The sequence below is a fragment of the Orussus abietinus genome, unplaced genomic scaffold, assembly GCF_000612105.2.
Source record: "Orussus abietinus isolate OABI.00-Male unplaced genomic scaffold, Oabi_2.0 scaffold800, whole genome shotgun sequence".
Taxonomy (NCBI): domain Eukaryota; kingdom Metazoa; phylum Arthropoda; class Insecta; order Hymenoptera; family Orussidae; genus Orussus; species Orussus abietinus.
The window spans coordinates 1-26,599 of NW_019394941.1; the positions used below are offsets into that span (position 1 = coordinate 1).

The 26,599-nt window shown below is 41.0% G+C and overlaps 1 protein-coding gene across 1 annotated transcript; it reads left to right on the forward strand.

Moving 5' to 3' along the window:
• Positions 1-1,602: 1,602 nt before the first annotated feature.
• LOC111674172 (protein groucho-like) lies at positions 1,603-22,201 on the forward strand (the record flags this gene model as incomplete). Its single annotated transcript, XM_023433543.1, is given in 6 exon segments — positions 1,603-1,656; positions 5,329-5,520; positions 9,358-9,573; positions 13,352-13,419; positions 19,796-20,675; positions 21,528-22,201. Coding segments are annotated over 6 exon segments (1,518 nt in total), but the record flags the coding sequence as incomplete, so codon positions are not given.
• Positions 22,202-26,599: the final 4,398 nt, after the last annotated feature.

A 26,599-nucleotide genomic window follows, 5' to 3' on the forward strand; every position in this document is an offset into this window, starting at 1 on the left:
TCGTTCGTATACACATTTATTGCGTGTCTCGCGCACATAACCTCTAATCTCCGGCTACCCCACCGTTGCTGGGGGGGGGGGGGCGCCTCCTCCTGTCGAGCCAGGACGCCGCGATTATGCAAGGGCTTATGCTTGTGTATACGTAATGGGTTGCATTTTAATGTGCCGATTAACGCGATTGATTTAGTCCTTTTGCCTGTAGATCCTCGATACGTCGCCCCGCGCCTTTGTTGGGGCTGTAAAATTTCCGATTGACGTTAAGTCGGGCACTTTCGAAGCTGCGCTTAATGTTCCTCGAGGAGTTAACGCCAATGATTGCGAGGATATCTTTATTGTGTATCGTCGAGGCCGGGGACATTTTGCTTTTCTGGCGTGAAGCTACGCTTCTGTCTTAACGTGTTATTTTATAGGCTGGAAGGAGATTCTACAGCTTCGTCAAAGCTTACGCCGTCGTGGAAGCTTAATCGCGTAATCGTTTTATGTTATTTCTCGAGATTTATGCCGAGGATTATTTAAAACTAGGTAACGGAAGAATTGAATCGTGCGCGGTATTAATTGATTGAGGTTACCGCAACGAGTGAACGTGGAAGGAAAGGATTTCTTTCGTTGTCATTTACTAGTTAGAAGTCGAGGAGGGGAGCGTTAACACGTTTCGTGCCACGTGTACCACCGATAATACGCGTTAACATTGGGTGGTACACGGCGTGGCACGGAACGTGTTAAAGCATCGCCCGGGAATATGCTTAAATCGGTACTCAGCCTTATGACTTTTTCCAATTGATATATCGTATATCAAGGGCGTAAAGGAGGCTCGAAGGCCCTCGGTCCATTTGGACGACTTCACTCTCGTCAAAATGATCTTTTGCCCGTGACATTTCCGATACTTTTTGTCAACTATCATTGAAAACATGTAATGTAAGAGAAAACAAGTACGTAAATTTTTGGTCACCCACTCGCTCAGTCGACCTGAAAACGAATGCTTTTTAAAATGATTTCCATTGTTTGCCAATATTCGTCCTAATTCAGAAACGAACATATTAACCCTTTGCACTCCGCCCGTTCAGAGAACTTCACTCTCGTCAAAATGATCTTTTGCCCGTGACACCTCCGATACTTTTTGTCAACTATCATTGAAAACAAGTAATGTCCGAGAACACAAGTACGTAAATTTTTGGTCACCCACTCGCTCAGTCGACCTGAAAACGATCGCTTTTTAAAATGATTTCCATAGTTTGCAAATATTCGTCCTAATTCAGAAATGACCATATTAACCTTTAGCGCTCCGCCATTTTTGCAAATAAAAAAAAAAAACAAAAAAAATTGTATCGTTTAATAGTAGTATAATATCTTACTGTACTTTAATTTGGATAAAAACGTTTTAATTGTTAAAAAAAAATTCTTGAAAAACCGTAATTTTTGGGTGGGTCAAAGTGGTGTAACCCCTTAAGTGGAACTAGAGTCAAATCGCGGTCCCTTCGGTAACGGCAACTGGAGAACATGCAAATTATATCATTACCGTCCGGGACAAAGTGGGCAATAGAAACGCGAGATATGCAGCCTAATACCCTCGCTAATGGTCCCGTTTTTCGTTTCTTTTTCCAGGACAGCGATGGAGAGAAGAGCGATCAAGATCTGGTCGTCGACGTGGCGAACGAGGTAAGGAAGCGGGAATCGCTCGATCGCCGATCTCACGGTTCGAGCACGAAGTTACGGGAAACGAGCGGTTAACGGAGTCGTATTTCTTTCCTATCGTAGGGCTTGATCGAGTCCTACGATCTTATATCCTCGAATTACCGTCAAAGACGTGCCGCCTAATAGCCAGAAACCTGATTAACCAGCGGTCATAAAAGGAATTGCATAATTACTTAACATATGACGTTAAAGTGTCACAGCAGTAAAATGAACTCCTGGCCCGCTTCTTAACATGGATATAAAATTAATAATGGTCGTAGAAGTCAAAAGAGAGTTTTGTATGTTTATTTAGTCACTCTTCGGCAGCAAAGTTATTACAAGGAAAGAATTTGAATATTCCCGACGGTGGTAGAAATCCTATTTCAGTCGTTACTTCATTTTCGCGTAAACTTTAGTTAATTGATTAAAATCTTATGAAGCTTTGCTTAAATAATTAAGTGACATCTCTCCTGTGTTTTGTTAAGAATTGCAAATATAGGGTTGGTTTAATAGATGTCAACTGGTGATGACGATTTTTTGAAGTAAATATATTATGTTAATAAAATACCATTAGATTGCGGTTTAATTGAGTAAAATTTACCTGCATTAAGTAATATTTCTTGAAAAAAAGGAGTTTCGTGACAGTCAAATGTGACAGGTTTCGTTGATTTCATTGAATCTTCTTTCCTGTTTTCAAATTCGAAAAATAATCAATCCTTAAGATGAAGTGAAGCCCCCCCTCACATCAGTCGATTTGAATAAGATACTTTTTTGTAAGGGTATTGGATCGAACTGTCTGAAACTTTGACACGTGACTTGTGACATACAAGAATTATCCTGACACTTTCAAAATTTGGATTTTGGGAGAAAAGAAATGTTTGACAGCCTGGACCAGAACCAAATTAACGTCGAGCTTTCATATTTCGATCAATGTACAACTATTGAAGGCTCCAATATGAGACACGATAGTGTCAAGACAATTGTATAACAATTTAAAACACTCTAATGATCGAGAAACTTGCATTTGAACGGTATAAAGGCAAAAAAAAGTGTCATATGCGCTGCAATGCCAAAACGCGAGGTTCCGGAAAAAATTTAGTTGGCACTGAAATCACAGATGGCGCAAGGTGGCACCTTGGAGTCAGTTAGGACATTAAAAACCATGAATCGAGGGGATTTCTGGAGTCTTACTTCAATTTCTTTATAATTATTGTACGGAAATGACATTTGAAGTGTCATTTAATACAATATCGAACATAATTTGACACAGCTTTCGCTATAAATACGAACGCCAGGAGCGTGGGTATTTAAACGAATATTTTTTTACCGATGTCGATCAAATTTTTCTACGAGTTTCACTTCATCTTAAGTCAGAAAAATCTCCTTTATGTTTCCACGGCAAGAGTCTAAGACTATGAGCCTTTTACAGACTACTGTTCAATTTTGAAGTATAACCACAATTTTCCTTTACACAATCAACATACGCAACATAATATATCTTCATAATAAGAAGAGGGAAAAAACGATGCGTGACCGCCACACGCATTAACAGTGAAACATCTGATCATAAGTTACAAAATTATTAGATATTACTGCTCATTCTTAGTTATTCTTTTTCGAAAAGTTCTTACGCGCATGGTACTGGGTGTGTTGGGCATAATTATTTTTATTCTTTATTAGTACCGCCTTTTTTCTCATCTTAAATGTCATTAAGGTGAAGTGAAACACGTTGAGGAACTTTATCGACGTCGATAAAGAAGATTCTTCTAAATAGCTACGCTGCGACGTTTGTTTTTATATTGACAGCTGTGTCGAATTATATTGGGTATTGCACTAAATGGCATACTCCACCTGTCGTTTTCGTATAATAGTTATAAAGAAATCGAAGTAAAACTCCGTAATCCTCTTGATTCATGCTTTCTGGGGCCCTAGTAGACTGCAGAAGGGACCCCCTGCGCCATCTGTGATTTCCAGGTCAATTAAATTTTCACTCCGAGACCTCGTATTCTCATCGTTTTAGCACAGAAGCGCATACAACACTTTTTTTGCCTTTATCTCGTTCAAATGCGAGTTTATCGATTACCAGAGTGTTCTAAATTGTCGTACAATTGTCCTGACCCTTTCGTTTCTCATATCAGAGCCTTCGATAATTGTATATTGATCGAAATATGAGAGCTCGACGCCATTTTGATTCTGGTCTGGGTTAAGTTAAAAGATTTTTTTCAAAGATCCAAATTTTGAATGTATCAGGACAATTCTTAGATAATCACGAGTGATATGTCAAAGTTTCGGGCAGTTTGGCCCAATACCCTTAAAAAAAAAGTGTTGTATTCGAATCGACTGATTTGAAGGGGGTTTAACTTCACCTTAATTAACACGTTAAGTGCCCAGCCCGTTTTGCTTGCCGTTCTGTTCAGGCCCAGAATCGGGCGTCAAGTGAGCTTCCACCGAGGGGCAAACCGGAGAATAAATAGAAGTGTAGGAACCGCGGTTAGTTCGCCGAAATATCGGCTTGAGGCCCTTACACAGAGCAAGGAAAAAGAAACCGTCAGCAGTACAAGACCTCGGGCATCATTTAATGAAACAGGAAGGCAGGGCGCATAAAATTAGGAGATACTGCACCGAAAGTTACAAAAGTAATTCTCAAATGTTAGGTACAAAAATTCAAAAATTAGGAGATACTGCACCGAAAGTTACAAAAGTAATTCTCAAATGTTAGGTACAAAAATTCAATACAAAAAGTTAGCAGAATCTTTAACGAATGTAAAAAAATCCACACCTTTGTTTACCCCGTTTCAATAAATTACATTGACTTTTCCATATTATATTCTTCCTCTAAAGGTGATGTGAAAGTGGCGTCGAAGAGGTTTTGTTTATAAAACGTTTCTCCCAATTCGGTTTACCGAATAATTTGAAACTTTACAACGTGAATAGGTAGACTATAAGGAAGGTCCTGAAACTCATGAAATTTCAATTCTTTTCAAATTTCTTTATTGGTATCTTAAAAATAGTCTCGCGAGTTTCAGGACCTACCTTAGAGTCTCCATATTCACGTTCCAAAGTATGAAACTATTAGAGACACCCAGTTCGGCGAAAAGTTTTATGAACGATTGAGCTTTCGGATGCCACTTTCACATCCCCTTAAGAGGCATTGACTGAACAAAAACCGGTGTCCCCTAAGCGAGAAATCTTTAGTCTCGCAATCGAGATGCGAGCGCAGATCCGCGCGATGCTTTAACATGAACCTAAAATCTGTGGCCAGTCCCTAGGTACTGGCGTGGCACTTAACGTGTTAACTGAGATAATAAGGGGCGAAAGCTAACGAAAACGTTTACATAAATTCTGCCAATACAGAGTTACCAAGCGTTCGTAAATAGTGATTTGCTGTTGACAAAAGAAAAGCACTCCACTTTTGTAAGCGGACCCTACGCCTACTACCGTCCCAGGCGAAGATTCACTTGAAAAGTAAGATTCCTCGTGGAACGAAGCTCGAAGGTAGCTACAAGGAATCCATCCTCGGCGAGCGTTATCGGCAAATGAAGTTGAATGAAAATCCGAGCGCTGTTCGGCTAATTCGGCGGCACGTCATCGGGATCGGCGAGCGAAAAGAGGTTAGTCAGGAGCTAAATCGAGACGCTTTTTGATGTCCCGCAAAAGGAGCCGGCATCCCCCCACGCCAACGGCGAGCACTCGGATCCCCGTGAAAACGGCACCTTGGAGAAGCTCGGCGCTCCCGGCCACGGCGGCGGGCCCTCCTCCGCTTCCGGTCCGACCTCCGTTAAGGACAGGCCCCCCTCGCGAAGCGGAAGCTCTTCGGCTCGAAGCACGCCCTCTCTGAAAAGTAAAGATGTAAGATCTTGCTAAGAGCAAGCTCACCGAACGATTTGGCGGTCACCTTTCGCGGGTTGACGCGAAAGTCAATTCCGGAAGCTCTCTGCCGGAAACCGCGACGAAGAGCGTGTCGCGGGGGTACGAGGGGACCGAATCCACCGACCGAAGCTTTATCGACTCTTCCCCTGCCTGTTCCATTAATTGGATCACGTCGATTTCCTGTATACTTTATCTAGATTCCCTTTCGTTAGACTATCTGGGCTTCTTTTTATTTTATACCTATAATTACGTATTTTAATTAACCCTTAATAATTATCGTGGGGCTGTTGCCCCCCCTAATTCCCGCATTTTTACGCTAACGTGGAAATACGATATCAATTAAGGGTTAAATTGAATTAAATGGTAGGGATATAAATGTGCGTTGCAACGTCTAACAAGGAAGGTACCTGAGGTGTTCCCCTCCGATTTTGTTCATTTTTAAATATGTTATAGAGGACTAAAATCTAAGGGACCCGTGTTTTTTTTTATCGGCGGATAAACACTTTTAGGGAGTGAAATCAGGCTTCAAAGTTGGCCGTGCAAGGGGGTGAGTAGGCTGTTTCATATAGAGGCACCCGACCGATTTTCATGAAACAACCGTCAATATGTAGGGAATGAAGAATTATGAAACATGCATTTGGAATTTTTCGAAAAAATTCATTTTTAAGGGGTGAGCCACCCCTTTGAATACTTCTTTTACTCCTTACGCGAGCAGTAATTGCTCTATCCAAATGAAACTTGGTTAATTTATAGACCAGAACAATACAAAAAAAGTTTCATTAGGATAGAACTATTACTGCTCGCGTAAGGGGTAAAAGAAGTATTCAAAGGGGTGGCTCACCCCTTAAAAATGAATTTTTTCGAAAAATTCCAAATGCACGTTTCATAACTCTTCATTCTCTACATATTGACGGTTGTTTCATGAAAATCGGTCGAGTGCCTCTATATGAAACAGCCAACTCACCCCCTTGCACGGCCAACTTTGAAGCCTGATTTCACCCCCTAAAAGTGTTTATCCGCCGATAAAAAAAACACGGGTCCCTTAGATTTTAGTCCTCTATAACATATTTAAAAATTAACAAAATCGGAGGGGGCACCTCAGGTACCTTCCTTGTAAGACCGAGCGTTTTGGTCCTAAAAGAGAATACTTGGGAAAAGCCGGAAATCTTTACTTTGGTACCCGCGCAAAATATCTGAAGGAGTTTGGATCGGAGAGACCGGATATTTTCAGAAGATAATATTGGATTGGTGCACAAGTTTGTGCGTTTTTTTGTAACTAGTTTTCCTATTGTGCACCAACCTAATACAATACCCTGCTCGTCAAAAAATCGCAACACCTGTAAATAAAAATCGTGCCCATTATACCCTGACACGTATTGCTTAGGATAACGTTAAAAGGTAGTAATTTAATTTTAGTCTAAGAAGTACTTGTCATCATCGAGACCCTATAATAGTTTCCTTTTGTTAGACTAAACAACGTATATGGTCATCGGTTATGTACAACTGATTGGGGCGTGTTGCCGTTTTTTATGAGCAGTGCATTAAACATTTGTCTCAATGTGTAGTTAACTTCCTTTAACGACTCTGGCACGCACAATTCGCCCAGGAACGGCGGCCATCGCGTAAACAATAGAATAAATATTCAAGGAAGGACGAAGAAAGATGGCTTCCTCTATTTCTGAAGTTTCCGGGAGTACGCAGTGTGCACGTCTAGTCGCTCATCTTATGACCTCTTTTAGGGAATGTAATGAGTTAAATTCCATTTAATTTATTCGCTCAATTAAGTGGTTGACTTTTGGAATTTGTCCAGAGGAAAGAGACATCTTCTCCTCTAAGCTCCTTCAACGCCACCGTAACTCAAACACGATTGAAAAATTACCGGGTTGAATTAATTATGCAAATCTTTATTCCCTCTTTTCAATGAAATTTCTTTTCTCGTATTAGACACACGTAACGATAAATCGTCGCGATAAAAATGTGCAAACTTATCCGTACGGCTTTAACGGACTCATGGATGACGCGAGGACACAGGTTTCTATACATAACCCTAGATTTCTATACTTAACCCTAGATTGCTATACATAACCCTAGATTGCTGTCAGTGGGAGTTGACACGTGTTCAAGGCTCTTCCGGTTTACCGCGTTTCGGTTCCTTTTACAGCCGCAAGAGAGCAGGGTAGTTTGCAATTTGACGCGTCAGTCAAAATCACGGAAGTGCATATGTCACACAATCGCACGTAACATATATTGTATTCAGGAATTAAATACAAAAAAAAATGCCACACCAGTGTTGTACATTAAATTGTAAAAATAAACTTTTAATATCAGAATTCCTGAACTTCCAATAATTTACACGCAGTTAATCGATTAATCAAACTTGCTAACCTATTCTGCATCTTGAGATTAATAAGAGTGGTAAGATAAACTGCGGAGATAGAAAATCATTGCAAGCGAGAAAGGAATCACAAATTAATGGGACACTATTTTCGGGTAATAAGTACCTTGACTATATGAATATTACCAATTAAAAGTAGTAAATTAATTTACATACAAATTCTCAGAATTCTCTTAAATTCTTTTAAATTCTCTAGGGATCTTTAAGTTGCGTAACATTCTCGGTTATATGACTCGAAATTAAATTCTCGAGAATTGAAAAAAAAAAACAGGCCTGGGGTGTTTCGACCGGCTCGTAGCAGGATTCTGTCCGCCAATTCCGAAGCTCTCGATATCGTTAACCGTATTCTTTCAATAGGTTAACGATATCGACAGCTGTCGATATGACGTACAGAATCTTGCATCCGTGGTCTCTCCATCCTACCATCGGGGGAAGCGCGACTGAATTAAAATATCCCTATAAGATGTACGCGTCAGCGCCGCCAAACGGTAACTAGTGGAACCCTAAACGAGGTAAAGCGAAAGGAATCCCTAGCACATTTTTCTCCAGTCCATCCAGCAACTGTTAGCAATCTAGGTTTATGTATAAAAACCTGTGCGCGTGTACACCACACAAGAACTCAATTTAACCGCCGAAACAACAAATCGCTACGATTTCTCGTAACTCCTCTAGCCATCTTTATTACCGCCTTATCCGCGTCCTATTTAAGGTGATGTGAAAGTGGCGTCAAAGAGGTTTTGTTCATAAAACTTTTCTCCCAACTCGATTTACCGAATAGTTTGAAACTTCACAACGTGAATAGGGAGACTATAAGGAAGGTCCTGAAACTCATGAAATTTCAATTCTTTTCAAATTTATTTACAGGTATTTTAAAAATAGTCTCGCGAGTTTCAGGACCTATCTTAGGTCTCCGTATTCACGTTTTAAATTATGAAACGATTGGAGACACCCAGTTCTATGAAAAGTTTTATGAACGATTGAGCTTTCGGATGCCACTTTCACATCCCCTTAAAATGCCTACTTTCTGTCGCTTCTGAAAATTTGGATCGGCGGGTAGACAATCCACGATACCGGGAACTTTCTAACCGAAAGGGTTAATTCTCATTGAAACAAGCCACCTGGGATAAATTGCTTCATAAAGAAGGTACGAGCTTCGGTCCAGAGAGGTTTGGTCGTCCTCGTAGGTCGCGACACACGGTCGCCGTCCTCGCACGAGTCCACGCACTCTCACCCTCGGCTGGAGTTCTCGTTTCGAGTGGTCGTTCATCCTTGAAACGAAGGATCGCGGGATCGAAGGATCGAGTCGGATCGGTGGATCTCTCAGGGAGAGAAATCCGGTCTCCTCGAGGGTGGGGCGCGCGGGAGACGAGGGAATCTCGTCGGGGATCGATCCTCGCTGATCGATGCGCTTCCTATTCCAGGTCGACAAGCCGGGTACGCCTGTGGCGGTGGCGAGGGGATCGCGCAGCTGTACTCCAACTATGGGGGGCATCCCTGGGCCCTTGGCATCCCGGGCCTATCATCCGCCATCATCGCAGCAAACTCCTCCTCAGGGCTATCAGGGCTTGCCCTCCCGCGGCAATGAGCCCCAGTCCCCCTCCTCCTACAACAACTTGTCCTATGCGAGGTCCTCCATGGTAATTTCTTCCTTACCTTCGAAGCACGGACGACCTTCGTCCGATGGTAGCACATGTCTTGACATCGAATGTGGACATTTAATTATGCCTTCTTAATCGGTAGCCGAGGCTTAAGGGGATGCGAAAGCGGTATACGAAAGGTTAATCGTTCGTGGAACTTTTATACGAACTAGGGGTACCGAGTCGTTTCAAACTCCATAACGTGAATATTAAAGCCCTAATGTAGATCCCGAAAGTCATGGAATTTCATTTTTTATAACAAATTTCATGGGTGTCAGGACCTTCCTCGTAGCCGAGGCTTAAGGGGATGCGAAAGTGGCATACGAAAGGTTAATCGTTCATGAAACTTTTATACGAACTAGGGGTAACCGAGTCGTTTCAAACTTTATAACGTAAACATGAAAGCCCTAATGTAGGTCCCGAAACTCTTGGAATGTCATTTTTTATAACAAATTTCAATCATCTATGAACAAATTTTTTAAAAATAGAAATTTCATGGGTGTTAGGACCTTCCTCATAGCCTCCATATTCGCATTGTTAAGTGTGATACGATTCGGTACACGCGGTTCGAAGAAAAGTTTCATAACCGAGACTCTTTGAGACGCCACTTTCACATCCCCTTAATTTGTACTCCTTTGTTGAGTGTGACTCGACATCGGCAATCGACGTCTCAATAATTGGGATTGCAAAGGGTTAAGGTGATGGGAAACTGACATCCGAGAGAACAAATCGTTTATGAAAGTTTTCTCCGAGTTGGGGATACCAACTCGTTTCACATTTTACCACGTGAATAAGGAGGCCCTAAGGTAGGTCCTCAAACCCGTGAAATTTCATTTTTTATAATAAATTTTTCTATTTATCATGGACTGGAACCAATATGGCGTCGTCCACGCACATGTTTGCTGTTTTGTGCTTTTTTTAGAGCTTAGAATAGCAATGAACACTTTCAAGACGTAGCTAGAACAAGTTAAAATACCGTGCTAATCGAATATTACGGCATCAGAGAAAATATGGAAAATACTTTCATGAACAATTGTAAGAGAATGCTGGTTTGTTCCGTAAATGACGCGCACCCTTAGAGCGAAAATTTAGTTGAAACTAAACCTAACGAATGGCGTCGCTGATCTGTTAGAGTATCGAAAATCACGAATCCAAGAGATTTCGACGGTTTACTTCAATCTTTTTCTAATCATTCTCCTTCAATGACACATTAAGTATCCTGCATTTCGTATAATTGCCAATGTAGAGTATAATAGACGTCTCTATGAATATAAATGTCGGAAGGTCGTAACACCTATGAAATTTCGTTTTTTAACCCTTTAACTACTAAGAGCGCCTAAAGGCGCCCGACATTTGGTCCAATATTGCCTGCACGGTCAGACGAATTTCGCCCATATGTCGAAATGGCTCCGTGTTCAAAGGGTTACATTTGTTTCTAAATAATTTTATTTAAAAAAAACGAAATTACATGAGTGTTTGGTCCTTTTTTAGAGTCCCCATATTCGCGAGATGAATATAGAACAAAATTTCAAACAATTCGGTAAATCCAGTTCGAAGAAAAGTTTCATGAACGATTGATCTCTCAGACGTCACTTTTATATCATCTTAAAAGCATTAGTTGAGAATGAATGACGTTTAAATCAATGTGAGTTTAAAAGAATATACAGCAGGCTTATGGAGATTAAAATATAAAGGTGGAAATGTCTAACTCTTTATTCATGGTGGTACGCGATTCCAGGAGGGCGACAGGTCTGATACAAAAAGTTAAGATTATTTTAAAATCTATGAAAGACGATTGAAGAACCGATGGCATGCATTTTTTATAAAAATGTTTGTTCAACAGATACCAACAATTAAAGTGCAAGTGCCTTAACTTATTGTTCCACACTTGCCATTCTCCTTGAAGCACAAATACAGTAAAAAAATCAGGAATTTCCCGCCTCCACAAATTTTAAAATACTTTTACACATTTTTAATCTTAAATTCTCGTTCAAACATGAAAGAAAACAGGCCCGTAACAAGTATTTCCTATAGCTTTTAATTATTTTTTTTTTAACTCACTTTGATTGAACCGCATTCGACAACCAACCAATTGCTAACCTTCTTTAAATCTGTAATAGCTTTCAATCACATGAGATTTGACAATACGCGAAATTTTGTGGGAGAAAAATGTGATACTATTCTCGTACTTTTCAATCGTACAGGTTTCTTTTTACCTCATCGAATGACGTTAGAATTTAATACACGGGGAGAGATATTTTTTATTTTTATATCTTAGGTTATTAGGACTTGTCTTTCCGCGGCGATGAGTTCCAGTCCCTCTCTTAAAACAACTTGTCCTAGACGAAATTCTCCGTGGTAATCTCTTCCTTAAGTTCAAAGAACGAATGATCTTGCTTGATAGCATCCGGCATATATCTTAAAATAGAATGAAGACGTTTAATTACACCTTTGCGACCGCTGGCTGGGATGATCTTAATTCCTCTTTGAATCGCGTTAGATTCACTTGAAGAAAATAATACACTAAATTGTAAATATATATAAATAGGTGTAATACTGTCAGTAGTTTTCATCTAATTCTTTAATTACTTTATAAAATGATAGAATTAAATTCATAGAACAGGTGACAATTAGAAGGATGTTAAATAGGTTTGAACACATTTTTTTACATCCCTGAGCTGTCTTTTTGCATAAACGAACCCCAGTTTTTCGCTTTCTACGACGACCTGTTCTACGGGACGCTCTATGGTAATTTCGTACTTACGTTCAAAGCATACACAGTCTTGATAGTAGCACCTGGCACTCTTCTTATGGATGAAAAGGGACCATGTATTAACCCTTTGAGCGTCGCGCAACTTGTTTGCCGTTCATCAAGCGGCGCTCCTGCGTTCCTTCGCGCTTGGAAGGTTCTTTTTTTTTACCCATAAAGTTACAACATAATTCATATAATAAGGGTTAAAAGATAGGACTCAAAAATGATATCGTCATGCCCGCCAATCGTCACTGTTACGTATCATTAATTATCAAAATTAGCCCAAGGAAACTGTCGAAGCCACGAAAGAAGGAATTTTATACAATTCAACGACAAGCAAACCCAATCATTGGCATAATTTCTCCTCAATGAAATTAATTTAATAACACGAAAGGCAATTCACCTCGGACGAATCGAACGATCACTACCAGGAATTTATTTACAATCTTATTAAGACCTGTTTGAAAAGTCGACATAATTGCCGTCTTAGATGCAATGTCGTGGAATACGAATAACCGATAACATTAATACAAAGCCCCTTTGACGTTCACGCGCTCGCTTACCTCGTTTCATTCCAAGTACACTGGCCGACAAGAATGCCTTTCCATTGTGCCCCGGCAGCCCCATATTCACAGGGAAGGCATTCATGACCGCCACTGTACACGATGGAGAACCCTACGTAACGTACCTCCTTCTTTTCCACGACGCGAGACCGAGGACAAGGGTATACCGTAGCTTCTCCGATTGCCTTGTTTACTAGTCCATTCCACATTATCGTACGCTACTGTACACCGAGTAGCTCGCGGTAGGAGTTTCGTCGCGACGGTCTGCCGATTCCCTCCCCCTCGGTCTCCTTTCGCCGATTCGCCACGAACAGCGAGGGAGAGGCCAGGGTGTATCGAGCGTAGTAAAAGTAACGTGCAACGACATCCTTATCTGGGTTATCCGGTCGTTTGCGCTATCGAGCCAATACGTACTGCCGGCGATGCGTTATTCGACGTGACAGGTTCCTGCGTTTTGTTGCAGCTCGGATTCGACAGCCACGTGCGGGTGCCTTCGAGCAACGGGCTGAGCAACATCCCCGGCGGAAAACCGTAAGTTTAGGCGACTCCAGGATATTCCGACAGCCATGGAAGCGTTCCAGGGGAGACCAGGGTCAAATGTAACGCGGGACAATTCTAACGAATCTTATGCATTTTTCTTTAAGGTGAAGTGAAACCCCCCCTCAGGGCAGTCGATTGGAATAAAACATTTTTTTTAAGGGTATTGGATCGAGCCGCCTGAAGCTTTGATACATGACCCATCAGCACCTAGGAATTATCCTGACACTTTGAAAATCTGGATTTTCGAGAGAAATCTTTTAATCTTAGCTCAGACTGGAACCAAAGTGACGTCGAGCTCTCATATTTCGATCGATATCCAATTACCGAAGGCTCTAATATGAGAAACGAAAGGGTCAGGACTATTGGGCGATGATTTAGAACACTCTGATTATCGAGAATCTCGTGTTTGAACGGGATAAAGGGGAAAAAAGTGTCTTATGCGCTGCTGTGCCGAAATGATGGGAATACGAGGTCTCGGAGTGAAAATTTAGTTGACACGGAAATCACAGATGGCGCAGAGTGTCCTTCTACAGTCAATTAGGACCTCAGAAACCATGAATCCAGAGGATTTCTGGCGTTTTATTTCGATTTCTTTATAATGATTGTCCGAAAACGACACATGGGGTATGCCATTTGGTACAATACACAATTTAATTCGACACGGCTGTTAATTTAAAAGCAAATGTCAGTAACATAGGTATTTAGAAAAAACATTTTTACCGACGTCGATCAAGTTCCTCGACGTGTTCCACTTCACCTTAAAATCCATGATTTCCTGAGTGAATACTCCCCCGTGACAAATATTTTAAAGCACGTATAACACGCAATTACTTACACCTGCAAGAGTATTACTCTCTTATGGTATCACAGAAGCGTAATAAACGAAGTGCATTGGTATATAATATAATATTCTTATTTATACAGATTTTAAAAATAATTACATAAGCATGTTACAATGGACCATATTAAAACATGGCAAACTGAAGTGAAGGTTGCTAGGTCAATTTCCGCAATAAATGGTTATTTTCTTTTTTAAAATAATCTTTAGCAAATTCTTCGCGGTTTATCATGGATTAACTAATCTCCGTCGTTATTCCAAAATTAATATGCAATTGTTCTTTTATATTATTTTGCATTGTATAGAATAACGGTATAATATGCAGGTGCAATCCTCACATATAGAGCTCAGGAAGGAATGCTCAATAGAGATAATTGCGTGAAATACAAAATGATATGACATAAACGATTATCACGTGATTTTGCTTCCGTTTATGCTGCGACGATCACCTTGGAAAAGCATATCGAAACAGTGGAAGATTTCCGTTGATCCTAGGAATGTCTTCCAATAATTTCATTTTTATTAGACCTGTATCCTAGTATTTATCATTGTATAAGATTAGGAGTATCCTAGTTGTCGGCATTGCTGGCAAAACGGCATATGTGAGTAATATTTTCCTGGGTTCGATAATTTCAGTTTATGCTAAGTTTTGGAGGAATAACATATAGGCTTAACATACTGCTGGCATAACATTGAATGACATATAGAGTTTTTCGTTATATGTTTCATGCATTTACTTTTAAAATGACTCTAAGCAATTATAATCATATCAATCGTTTGCGAAGAGACATTGGGGCCAATTGTAACACGTCAAATTGTCTCCGATCATGTACAATTCCACGGAAAGATTCGATTAAATCTATTTCCAGTGAACTTCTTGAACACGAGAACATGCCCCAAACACATGAAAAATGTATAAACAGAACAGAAAGTAAAATAGATGAATTTTACATTTATCGATTAATCTGTATCCCTAAAAGTTAAAAGTTAAAGGTGCGCCACAAGTTATATTTATTTCCCTATGGATCGCCAATAAATAGATTATGATATATTCTTTTTCATATTTATCAAAATATACATTTTAAATATTCCTTCAATTTGTCATATTAATGAACGTTACATTTACCCCGAAGAGTGTTACAATTGTACCCTGCCTCGGTTGCAAGTGTAATAAACAAAATTCAGTACGGAAAATAAAATCCCTGATTTTTCACGAACTTGTACGATGTGAATTTTAGTATTGAATTACACAAAAGGATGGCGCATAGCTAATTTTTTTTTTGTGTGTTCCCCACGGGTGACCGGCGTAAACAAGAGGAAAATCGCGTAATAATTGTTTATCCCGTATCATTGTGTATTTTACCACAATTATTCAGCATTCCTTGTTCAGCCATACAACTTCAGGATTGCACACGCGTGATACATTGCTCTATATGTAATGCATTATGATATATTAAACAATCGGATAAAAATGTTGGCATCTTGACAAAGATTAGTTCATTGTTTAACTATGACAAATATACGAAGGGATTCGAACAAAAATTTGCAAAGAAAACCGTACAAAGAAGATAACAATTTTCTGTGAGAATTGTTTTAGCAACCCTCGGAACTGCTTGATATGTTTTAATACGGTTCAGTGTGATATGTTGATGTGAACTTTATAAAATTTTAATAAATACGCTGGGAACAAAAGTTTTCTTCTTACAAAGAAATTATTTTTTGAAATGAAGTTAAAGAAACTGTAGCATAAAATCAATGGAATATAGTGTTTGCTTAAAAGCGCCGAATGTTTAAATCTAGTGCATTGCACTGATCGAATACTTAATATCTTACAATAATAAAGTAAGAAATTGAAACCGTACGTTTCATTTCCTTAACTCCATTCAACGAAATTAAATTTTCATACCAACATTTTAAAACGTTTTCATACCCAAAAAGTAATTTCTTTCAATACATCGAATAAAGTATTCCACCGTATTTATTGCAATTAAACATATTGCAATTTTAAACAAATTCGCAGAGTAATATCATTTCTTTGTATTAAAAACAAATTGTTCTTCGGGGTAATTACATGTTCTTTCTATCAAAACAGCGATGTTTCATCCAAATGAGCATTATTCAAAGAAATCATTTTCTTTGATTCAAATCAACGATTTCTTCTCACTGTAAAAATGTTACATTCTCTCCCAATGCACTTCATTTATTATACTTTCTTAAAAATACAGAACAAATAATAATCTTTCAATAGTAAGTAATTGCGCGTTATGCCGCATTTCAATGCGCGGAGAAAAGCGCGCGGATCGACGCGGAACGCGGAATGTCTTGGAGACAGATTATTCCGCGTGGCGGGCTCCGCATCGATTCCGCGTGCTTTCCGTGTATATGGAAATGAGGCATTATACGTACTTTAAATATGTATTGCGGGTCGGTCAACGGTGACCGTCGTGGCGTTGAGCATGCAAATAGTATACAATGTTTCAATCGTAATAAGCCACTGCAATCGATTACAGAAACAGAAACCCTAAAAATTGTTACATTTGACCCCTAGGGTTAAGCAAACGTTTTCATCAACTCTTAAAATCGATTTACGGTCGATTTACTCACGTTCGATCCATATCCGAAGAACATGGATGCCTCCCTCGTGAATACACTGAAAAAAATTCCCATGTCCATTTACACCCTAGGTCATTGGATATTTTGAAGCCACAATTAATAACAGTAAAATTACATTCTTTGGGTAATATCACATTCGACATCTAAATTTACCCAAATAATGTATTGTATAGGCGGATATTTGATATGTAAACATAAAGGGCAATATTACATGTAAAATGTATAATCGGTCCTACGTCATGTGTGTAAATTTAGGGATATTGGATATTTTGAAGCCATAATCAATAACAATAAAATTACATTCTCTGGGTAATATCACATTCAACATCTAAATTTACTCAAAGAATGTATTGTATAGGCGGACATTTGATATGTAAACATAAAGGGCAATATTACGTACAAAGGGTAAATTTACATGTAAAACGTATAATTGGTCTACCTCATGTGTGTAAATTGAAGCTTAATCGTCCAATCGGTAATAATATTGATGGGTCTCATATGTGAACCCAGACGTAAACTTATTAAAACATATTCTACATGAAAATGTAACCACAATTGTAAGACCCTTTTCTGTGGAGGTACTTACTTCTTTCGCGTCAATTCGATAGCACTGGATCGAGGCAAGTCAGCTCCGGAGATTGCCTGAACCTTCACCGGCCAAAGGCCCGCAACGACTAATGACGCGTTGGCGTTATTCTCAAACGAGAAGACGCGTGGGAATCACGTGATTGAATTTAAGCAATTTCATTGGCTGAGTTTATATCCTAATATGTATTTTTACCCAGCAGCGTATATTTATCCGCGTTAATGGGTAAATTTACGTGTGGGTATGGGTAAATTTAAATTTTGTTTTGATGGGTATATTTATCCGCACTAATACGTAAATTGACTAGGTAACCTGTAGATTTACATACATGGTAAAGGTCTTATGCCACATGAAATGCCACAAGAAAAATTACAATGTAACGTTACACTTAATTCACGTAAAAATGCAGTAATGCAGTAAATGTACACAATGTCACGGTCATTTATACAATTTCTGATTTGTAATTTTTCCAATTTACGTTTTTTTTTTCTTTACATAAAACCAGTTATGTAGGGGGTAAAAATGTATGTAAATTTCCAAGGATTTTTTTCAGTGTATGGTACTGCCAGGGTAAGAAGAGAAAACATTCATGTCCGCTACTGTATAATACGAAGACGGAACGGATACGGACTGGACGGGGGTAAGTCGACTTTTACCCACGTCCGTTCCGTCGTATCAGGATCAATCTCGTTCAAATCATCAAAAACGATACAATGTTTTCTAATGAAAGCCTTTCCACCTTTCCATATCCGTTTCGTGCCGTCTGGTGATGGTCCGTTCGGTCTTCGGTGTTTCATCGTAAGTTATCATCGACGACGATATTTTCACGGATAGGACGAGGTTTGTTCGCGTTGACTGCACTTTCTACCCTCGAGGGTAACGAGGGTGCCACACTTTTCTTGAAAAATGCAGAAGGGTAGATACACTTTCGTCGACGTCTCGAACGCCAGCAACCTCACGAAAGTCCAAGATGACCGATTTAGTAGAGCGGTACGCGATTTTGAGGTTATCCGTATCGGACGATGATGAATACGAAAATGTAATGCTTCCTCCAGCCTTCCTTCTTGAGCTGTCTTCGTTTTCTTCAAATCCTACAATTCGTTCTATTACCTTGTAATTGTAGAAGATGAAAATTCCTTTCACGAATTTCAGGTATTGAGGATCAATAAGGGTCAGAATGTTATTGCAGTGGAATGAAAAACAATTTAACTACGACAGGGAAAAATTATAGTTTAGTTCATTCCAACCGCGGTTAGGTAGTAATACATAATTATTGTAAATTGTTTCAAACATTATGTACAAAACTAAAACGCTAAATCGTTCTATACGTGAAGAAGATGCATTAATGATTACTTCTGTTTATATTACGTTGAGACGTTAGCATAAATTTTGTATTTTCCTGTTTGTTGCTCTTTTCAATTTTGAAATTTGCCGCCAAATTCGCGGGCTACCCTTCTTGCCCTTGCTCGGGATCGAGGGTAGAAAGTGTAGATAAAATGTACACTCGGGGTAGATGCCCTCGCAGAACGAACAGCGACGCTGCGTCACTTCCGTTAAAACGAACGCCAGTGTACACTTTTCGTAAAAGTGTAGAAAGTGTAGTCAAAACGAACAAACCTAGTGTAAATAGTCGCGTACCGAAGATACCGGAACGGTACCGATAACGAACTAAATTGGTTCAGAACGGATCGACGCGGGTAAACCGACCTTTAACGTGATACAAAAAGGTCATTCTATATATCTAAAACGTCAAAATGTTTATAAAACTTTTCTCCAAACTGGATGCACCGAATCGATGGAAACTTTAGCACGTGATTATAGAGACCCGAAGGCAGAACGTGGTCCTCATGAAATTTTATTTTTGATGAACCATTTTTTGATTTAGCCCAGACTAGAATCAGAGTACATTTTTTTTCTTGAAAAATGAAACTTCACGAGCACCACATTTTTCCTTAGGACCACCATAATGTGTTGGTTTCAAATGATTCGATGCACTAAATTTAGAGAAAAGTTTTATAAATGTTTTGTTTTATATATATATAGAATTACCTTTTCATATCACCTTAACTAGTTAACTGTGTCGACCTATTTGAAACGTGTGTTTTCATGACGAGTATACTCGTCAATCACAGCTAACTGGTTAAGAAAAGTTGGGCGCGGTTAGTCCTAGGATACGTGATCGCCTGAGAAGATCCGAGGACGTCCGCGAGAATAATAAAAAGGACTACCGCTACCACAAAATGTAGAAAATTGGCCGAATGTCTTGGAACGAATACGCGGGCCAAAATAAGGGGTAAAAAGCAGCTAATCATTTTCCGTTTTTTCTCCAGACCGTACTCGTTTCATATGAACGGAGACGGCCAGCTGCAGCCCGTGCCCTTCCCCACGGACGCGCTGATCGGACCAGGCATACCCCGACACGCCCGGCAGATCAGCACCCTGACGCACGGCGAGGTGGTGTGCGCGGTGACGATCTCGAACCCCACCAAGTACGTCTACACCGGGGGCAAGGGCTGCGTCAAGGTCTGGGACATCGGGCAAGGCGGCACCGGGAGCAGCAAGCCGGTCTCTCAGCTGGACTGCCTGCAGAGGGACAACTACATCAGGTCGGTGAAGCTGTTGCCCGACGGCAGAACGCTCATCGTCGGAGGCGAGGCCAGCCAGCTGAGCATCTGGGACCTGGCCGGACCCACCCCGCGCATAAAGGCCGAGCTCCCGTCCTCGGCCCCCGCCTGCTACGCCCTGGCCATCTCGCCGGACTCCAAGGTCTGCTTCAGCTGCTGCAGCGACGGCAACATCACCGTCTGGGACCTCCAAAACCAGTCGCTGGTGCGCCAGTTCCAGGGCCACACGGACGGCGCCTCCTGCATCGACATCTCCGCCGACGGGTCCAAGCTCTGGACCGGCGGCCTCGACAACACGGTCCGCTCCTGGGACCTCCGGGAGGGTCGGCAGCTCCAGCAGCACGACTTCACCTCGCAGATCTTTTCCCTGGGGTACTGCCCCACCGGCGAGTGGCTCGCCGTCGGCATGGAGAACTCCAACGTCGAGGTCCTTCACGCCACCAAGCCCGACAAGTATCAGCTGCACCTCCACGAGTCCTGCGTCCTCTCTCTCAGGTTCGCCTCCTGCGGCAAGTGGTTCGTCTCCACTGGCAAGGACAATCTGCTCAACGCGTGGCGCACGCCCTATGGTGCCTCCATTTTCCAGGTGGGCTTTTCTCGCTCTTCGTCCTGACCATGGATCCACGAGGAGATGGACGGGGGAATCTCTTCGCTGGGAAAGCTCGAGACGTGTAGGGGGACGGCAGGGGGTGGCCATCCTCCCCTGCCAGTGATCGCGCCTTTTGAAAGGGAACAAAGATATTTCCAAGTAGCTACTCGGTAACCGCTCGGGTCATTTGCAATTTTGGTGTCCTTAAAAACAGCGTACCACACAATTTCACGCCCTTACTTCATCGTACTTGAAAAAGGGCGCTATACGCCCACTTTGGTTGCCGTTGTTAGGAATACAAGAGTTGCGTACGTGGCATAGCCCTATAAGATGGCTGCTGTAGTCCCTCTTACGTTTCGAGGTTTGGTCCCCTCGTCAGAAACCTCACTTTATTCTCTTCGTCTCTTCATAGATCCATGGTTTCGATCATCTGGCTGACCACTACCGTTTTCTATTAGACGGGTTAGGCCGCAAACGAACTTGCAACCGTCGGACATTCTTCCCGTACGTTGCGTTGCGGGGCGAAGTTGCAACCCTTTATGGGGTGAAACTTGAGGTTGATTCCCCCGTTCCGGGTGCCGATCCGATAAAATATTGCAACGGCCGTTTCAGTGGCTCTTTTCACGTTGTACGACCTGCGTATAGGGTGAGAGGTTTCGTTGAAATGCATGCTACAATGTTTTGTCGGGTCGGCACCGGTACGTGTCGGATGGTCCGAATCGATCTTTACAGGATGCGGTTGCAAATTTGTCCGCGACCAAGGGTCCCATTATGTCAGATAATCCCCTAGGGTCAGTTTTTTCTTCTTGCCGGAGGAGACTTGTAAGTTAACCAATGGTTTTCCCCCAGCTGAAGGAACCCTCGTCGGTGCTGAGCTGCGACATCTCGACCGACGACAAGTACATCGTGACCGGCTCCGGGGACAAGAAAGCCACCGTCTACGAAGTGATCTATTAACTTCGCGGCGTTCTGTACATTTCCACGAAACCACGCGAATCCGAGCTGCGAGAACTATAGCGGTTTATATGTCAAGGGTTCCTCGCAATTGTACATACAATACTGGAATCGTAACGTCCACGTGGCCCGCCATGAAGAAGTCCAGGGGACGACGAAGACTCGTCTTCGCGAGCGAACGGAGAGGCAAGTGCTCGGGTCGACGATGCCTCTCATTTGTACAGTAACGCGAGACCTACAGGAGTTTTGAGAGACCTGTTAATAGGACAGTGGCTAAGGGTGTGATTTGCGTAGACACGAAGAAACAGTGAGACCTATACATAATTATACATACGATTAACGATAAATGCCGCGAGCACAAGGCGACGTACGAGGAAGGTACGCGCCGACGTCTCCAGGTCGAAAAGGGAAATCTAAGAGTTTTCTATCTTTCCTTTCGTGTCGTTCAAGGATTAGATAGCTTCCCGTTTACTTACGGTTCTTTAACTAAACAAGAAGAAGCGTCGCATTTCTTTCGTTAGCGTTAAGGTTTCTGAAATTTAAGGGACGATAAATAAAATCACATTAAATCGACCGTTTACTTGTTCACTGTACCGCGATCATAGTTTTTGGAAATGATTTCAAGCGACTCACCCCAGAACGGTTAACGTTTGGATCAAGAGGACTGAATTTACATTTGAATTGGATGCATCGAGGAGGTAACATTAAGATTGGCTGAAAATATTTCATTAAATCGCCTGGAAATTCAAGATGGCACTGTTCGTTGCAGGAAACGTTTGAGTTAGTTTAGCGTCTGATATTTTATAGAAATTTATGTACGGAGCCAAGAAATTATTTTCTGGATCCGAAGATGCACCTTAGGAAGCTTCGGATCCTCATCCAAATACTGATCTGAAAAGATGGTACATTATTTCCTTGGTTAATCGACGTAGCAGTTGGTCTCGTATAGTCTTACATATCCTTTCGTTTCTCCTCTTATTTAGAAACGCCCTGAAGGAAATTGTGTTCAATTTAAGGTGAAGTGAAACACGTCGAGAAACTTGATCGATGTCGATAAAGAAAATTTGTCTAAATACCTACGTTGCCGACGTTCATTTTAATATTGACAGCTTGATCGAATTACATTGGGTATTGCACTAAATGGCATACTCCACCTGTCGTTTTCGTACAATAATTATAAAGGAACCGAAATAAATCTCTAGAAATCCTCTGGATTCGTGCTTTCTGGGGCCCTAATTGACTGCAGAGGGACCCCCTGCGCCATCTGTGATTTCCAGGTCACCTAAATTTTCACGCTAAGACCTCGTATTCCCGTCGCTTTAGCATAGAAGCGCATACAACACTTTTTTTACCTTTATCCCGTTCAAGTGCGAGTTTCTCGATTACCAGAGTGTTTTAAATTGTCGTACAATTGTCCTGACCCTTTCGTTTCTCATATGAGAGCCTTCGATAATTGTATATTGATCAAAATATGAGAGTTCGACGCCATTTTGGTTCTGGTCTGGGCTAAGTTAAAAAATTTTGTCCTAAAATCCAAATTTTGAAAGTATCAGGACAATTCTTAGATGATCACGAAGTCATGTGTCAAAGTTTCGGGCAGTTTGGTCCAATACCCTTAAAAAAAAAGTGTTGTATTGGAATCGACTGATTTGAAGGAGGTTTCACTTCACCTTAATACGTTAAACGCCACGTCGGTCCCTAGGGGCCGGCGCTAGACTTTCCGTTCAGGCTAGGGATGTTCGATTCCGATTCGATTCTTTAAAAAATCGATTCTTTTGGTGAAAGAATCGATTTTTAGAATCGATTCTTTACTATTCGATTTTCTTGAGAATCAATTCTTTACCCTCAGAATCGAGAATCCGATTTTTTTTTACTGAAACGGTAGATGGGAGAAATTCGATTCGCTCATTGGTTGCTGTTTGTCGCTACGACAAGATTGGCAAAGGGAAAGCTAGAGAAGACGTATAACTGCTATATAAACGGCTAATAATTGTTTAGTTTTTTTATACAACATTCATTTCATTTTCATGGATGGCTTTCGACACGTAAAAATGTATTAATTAAATTTGTGTTAATTATATATAACAAATTTCTGATTTTTGGAATCGATTCTTTGGATTCCGATTTTTAAGAGAATCGATTCAGGAATCGGTTTTTCTAAGAGAATCGAACATCCCTAGTTCAGGCCTCGCCGGTCCGTACGGACCAGTGGCAGACTTTTCGTTCTTGTTATCGCCGCGCGCGTGTCGGTCCTTGCGTACTTGCACCTATCGGCGAGCGGCCCGGAAAGGCCCATACTTGACGGCTAACTGTGGCGTGAGCGGAACTGCACGTAAAATCGGCATGGCGTCTAACGTATTAACGAACTAAAGATCTATCCCGAAGATTATTCTGGGACCTGGGGAGAGGATGGCGCGTCGCCTCGCCTCAACTTTTCATTTTGTTAACGCACAAAAGCGAGAATTCGGCGAGAGCGTGAATGCCTGTACAGAATTCGTTGCACATCTCTCTCGGCGACGGTGCGGCGGCTTAACGTTTACATATTGTATAGGGAGTTACCCGCGTATAGGCACTAAAGAGCGACACAAAAGCAACCGACTATTTCTCTACTCTAGTTGAAAGGCAACCGCCGTTAACGTGTATGCAGGTGAAGTTCCCCGAGAAAGAACGTAGGGCTGCGAGATTCGCCATAGCGGGAGGTCCTAATTTGCAAGAATTAGGGCACGTCTTACCGACCACTCGATTGCGATTGGTGTCCGACATTTGTTTGACGGCTCAGCGAGCCTCGCCCTTGGACGAGGCGGGAATATTCATTGTTTTGTCGGAACACGTGCGATGCCGTCGACATGGAGGACACTTCGCCAATAGCCACTCGAAGATAAAAGAGATAGTGAATCCATTCATACCCCATGTCTAGCAATAATACGCGACAAATGGTATTACGATTTTATTTATTGTCTCGCATCAAGCCAATCTTTCTCTCTCAGTGTGATGAAACAAGAAATAAAATAAAATAAAATCCATTTATGCCGAACACAGTTTACGTCGCTTATCATTTTCCGTGGGATTAGCGAATGCCTACTCGTACGTTGTCGTAACGTTTAACGTGAAGTGAAACACGTCGAGGAACTTGATTGACGTCGATAAAGAAGATTTTTCTAAATGCCTACGTTGCCGACGTTCGTTTTTATATTGACAGCTGGGTCGAATTATATTGGGTATTGTACCAAATGGCATACTCCACCTGTCATTTTCGTACAATAATTATAAGGAAATCGGAGTAAAACTCCAGAAATCCTCTGGATTCATGCTTTCTGGGGCCCTAATTGACTGCAGAGGGACTCCCTGCGCCATCTGTGATTTCCAGGTCAATTAAATTTTCACTCCGAGACCTCGTATTCCCATAGTTTTAGCATAGAAACGCATACAACACATTTTTTGCCTTTGTCCCGTTCAAATGCGAGTTTATCGATTACCAGAGTGTTCTAAATTGTCGTAAAATTGTCCTGACCCTTTCGATTCTGATATCAGAGCCTTCGATAATTGTATATTGATCGAAATATGAGAGCTCGACGCCATTTTGATTCTGGTTTGGACTGAGTTAAACAATTTTTTTAAAAAATCCAAATTTTGAATGTGTCAGGACAATTATTAGATGATCAGGAGTGATGTGTCAAAGTTTCGGACAGTTTGGTCCAATACCCTTTAAAAAAAAGTATTGTATTCGAATCGACTGATTTGAAGGATGTTTCACTTCACCTTAACGTGAAGTGAAACACGTCGAGGAACTTGATCGACGTCGATAAAGAAGATTTTTCTAAATGCCTACGTTCGTGTATTGTATATTGATCGAAATATGAGAGCTCGACGCCATTTTAATTCTGGTCTGGGCTAAGTTAAAACATTTTTTTTTTAAATCCAAATTTTGAATGTGTCAGGACAATTCTTAGATGATCAGGAGTGATGTGTCAAACTTTCGGACAGTTTGGTCCAATACCCTTTAAAAAAAAGTATTGTATTCGAATCAACTGATTTGAAGGGGGTTTCACTTCACCTTAAAAGCGTCTTGAGCCAAAAGTACGGCTCGAGGGACCCAACGGCGCCATTTCAGCGGATCTGCGAACAAATCCTTTTATATACAAATCATAGAACTAGAAGACGCAAGAAAAAAAGAACATGTAAAGTTAATATATGATCTACGATGCATTTTCGATGTCTTACAGCTAAAGGATATAATTTCACGACCCGCGCACCTTTTCCGAGGGTACTGATATGTCATTGATTGAAATCAAGTTTTTGATACAGGGATTAGTTTCACTCTTAGATTATTTCATTATAACGGTTGTTAACGATAACGTTTGCGGGAAGGACGTGCCCTAAACGATATACCGTTAAATTTTTAATATAACGTGAGTAGAGACAGTTAAAATGAAGGAAAATTCAAGCTCTTGATTCTATTTCTTTCGTGGAAAAGTATATGCAGCTGGCACTGGAAGATCGTGGGTTTTTAATCATTTGTATCAAACCATCAACTGGGATTATTATTAACATATTGAATGCCACGCTAGCAATCATTTGGTCACGGCATCATTGAGATAATATTCGTCAATTATTTCTGCACTCAAATCGTTAATTGCCTACCCTTTTGAATTTATCTACGAGTCTACCATCTATTGATGTTTCTGGTGAACTAGACTTCTCATCAGTTGTTTCCACGGTTGGAATTCGGAATTCGTCGTTGAAAGTTCCATCGGTAAGTAAGAGTACTGAATTTACATGAAAGTTCTATATTCGAGGTATGCCTAGAGTTCTAAAATTCTCAGTAACATTAAATTGCAGAAGGTAACTGTGAAACATACCGTAAGTTACCGGGAACATTGAGAATTTAAGAGAACGTTAATTTGATTTATACCAGAGATGAGTTGGGTTGCTCACAGGCAGGGTCGCGCGATCGCACCGTGTGCTGC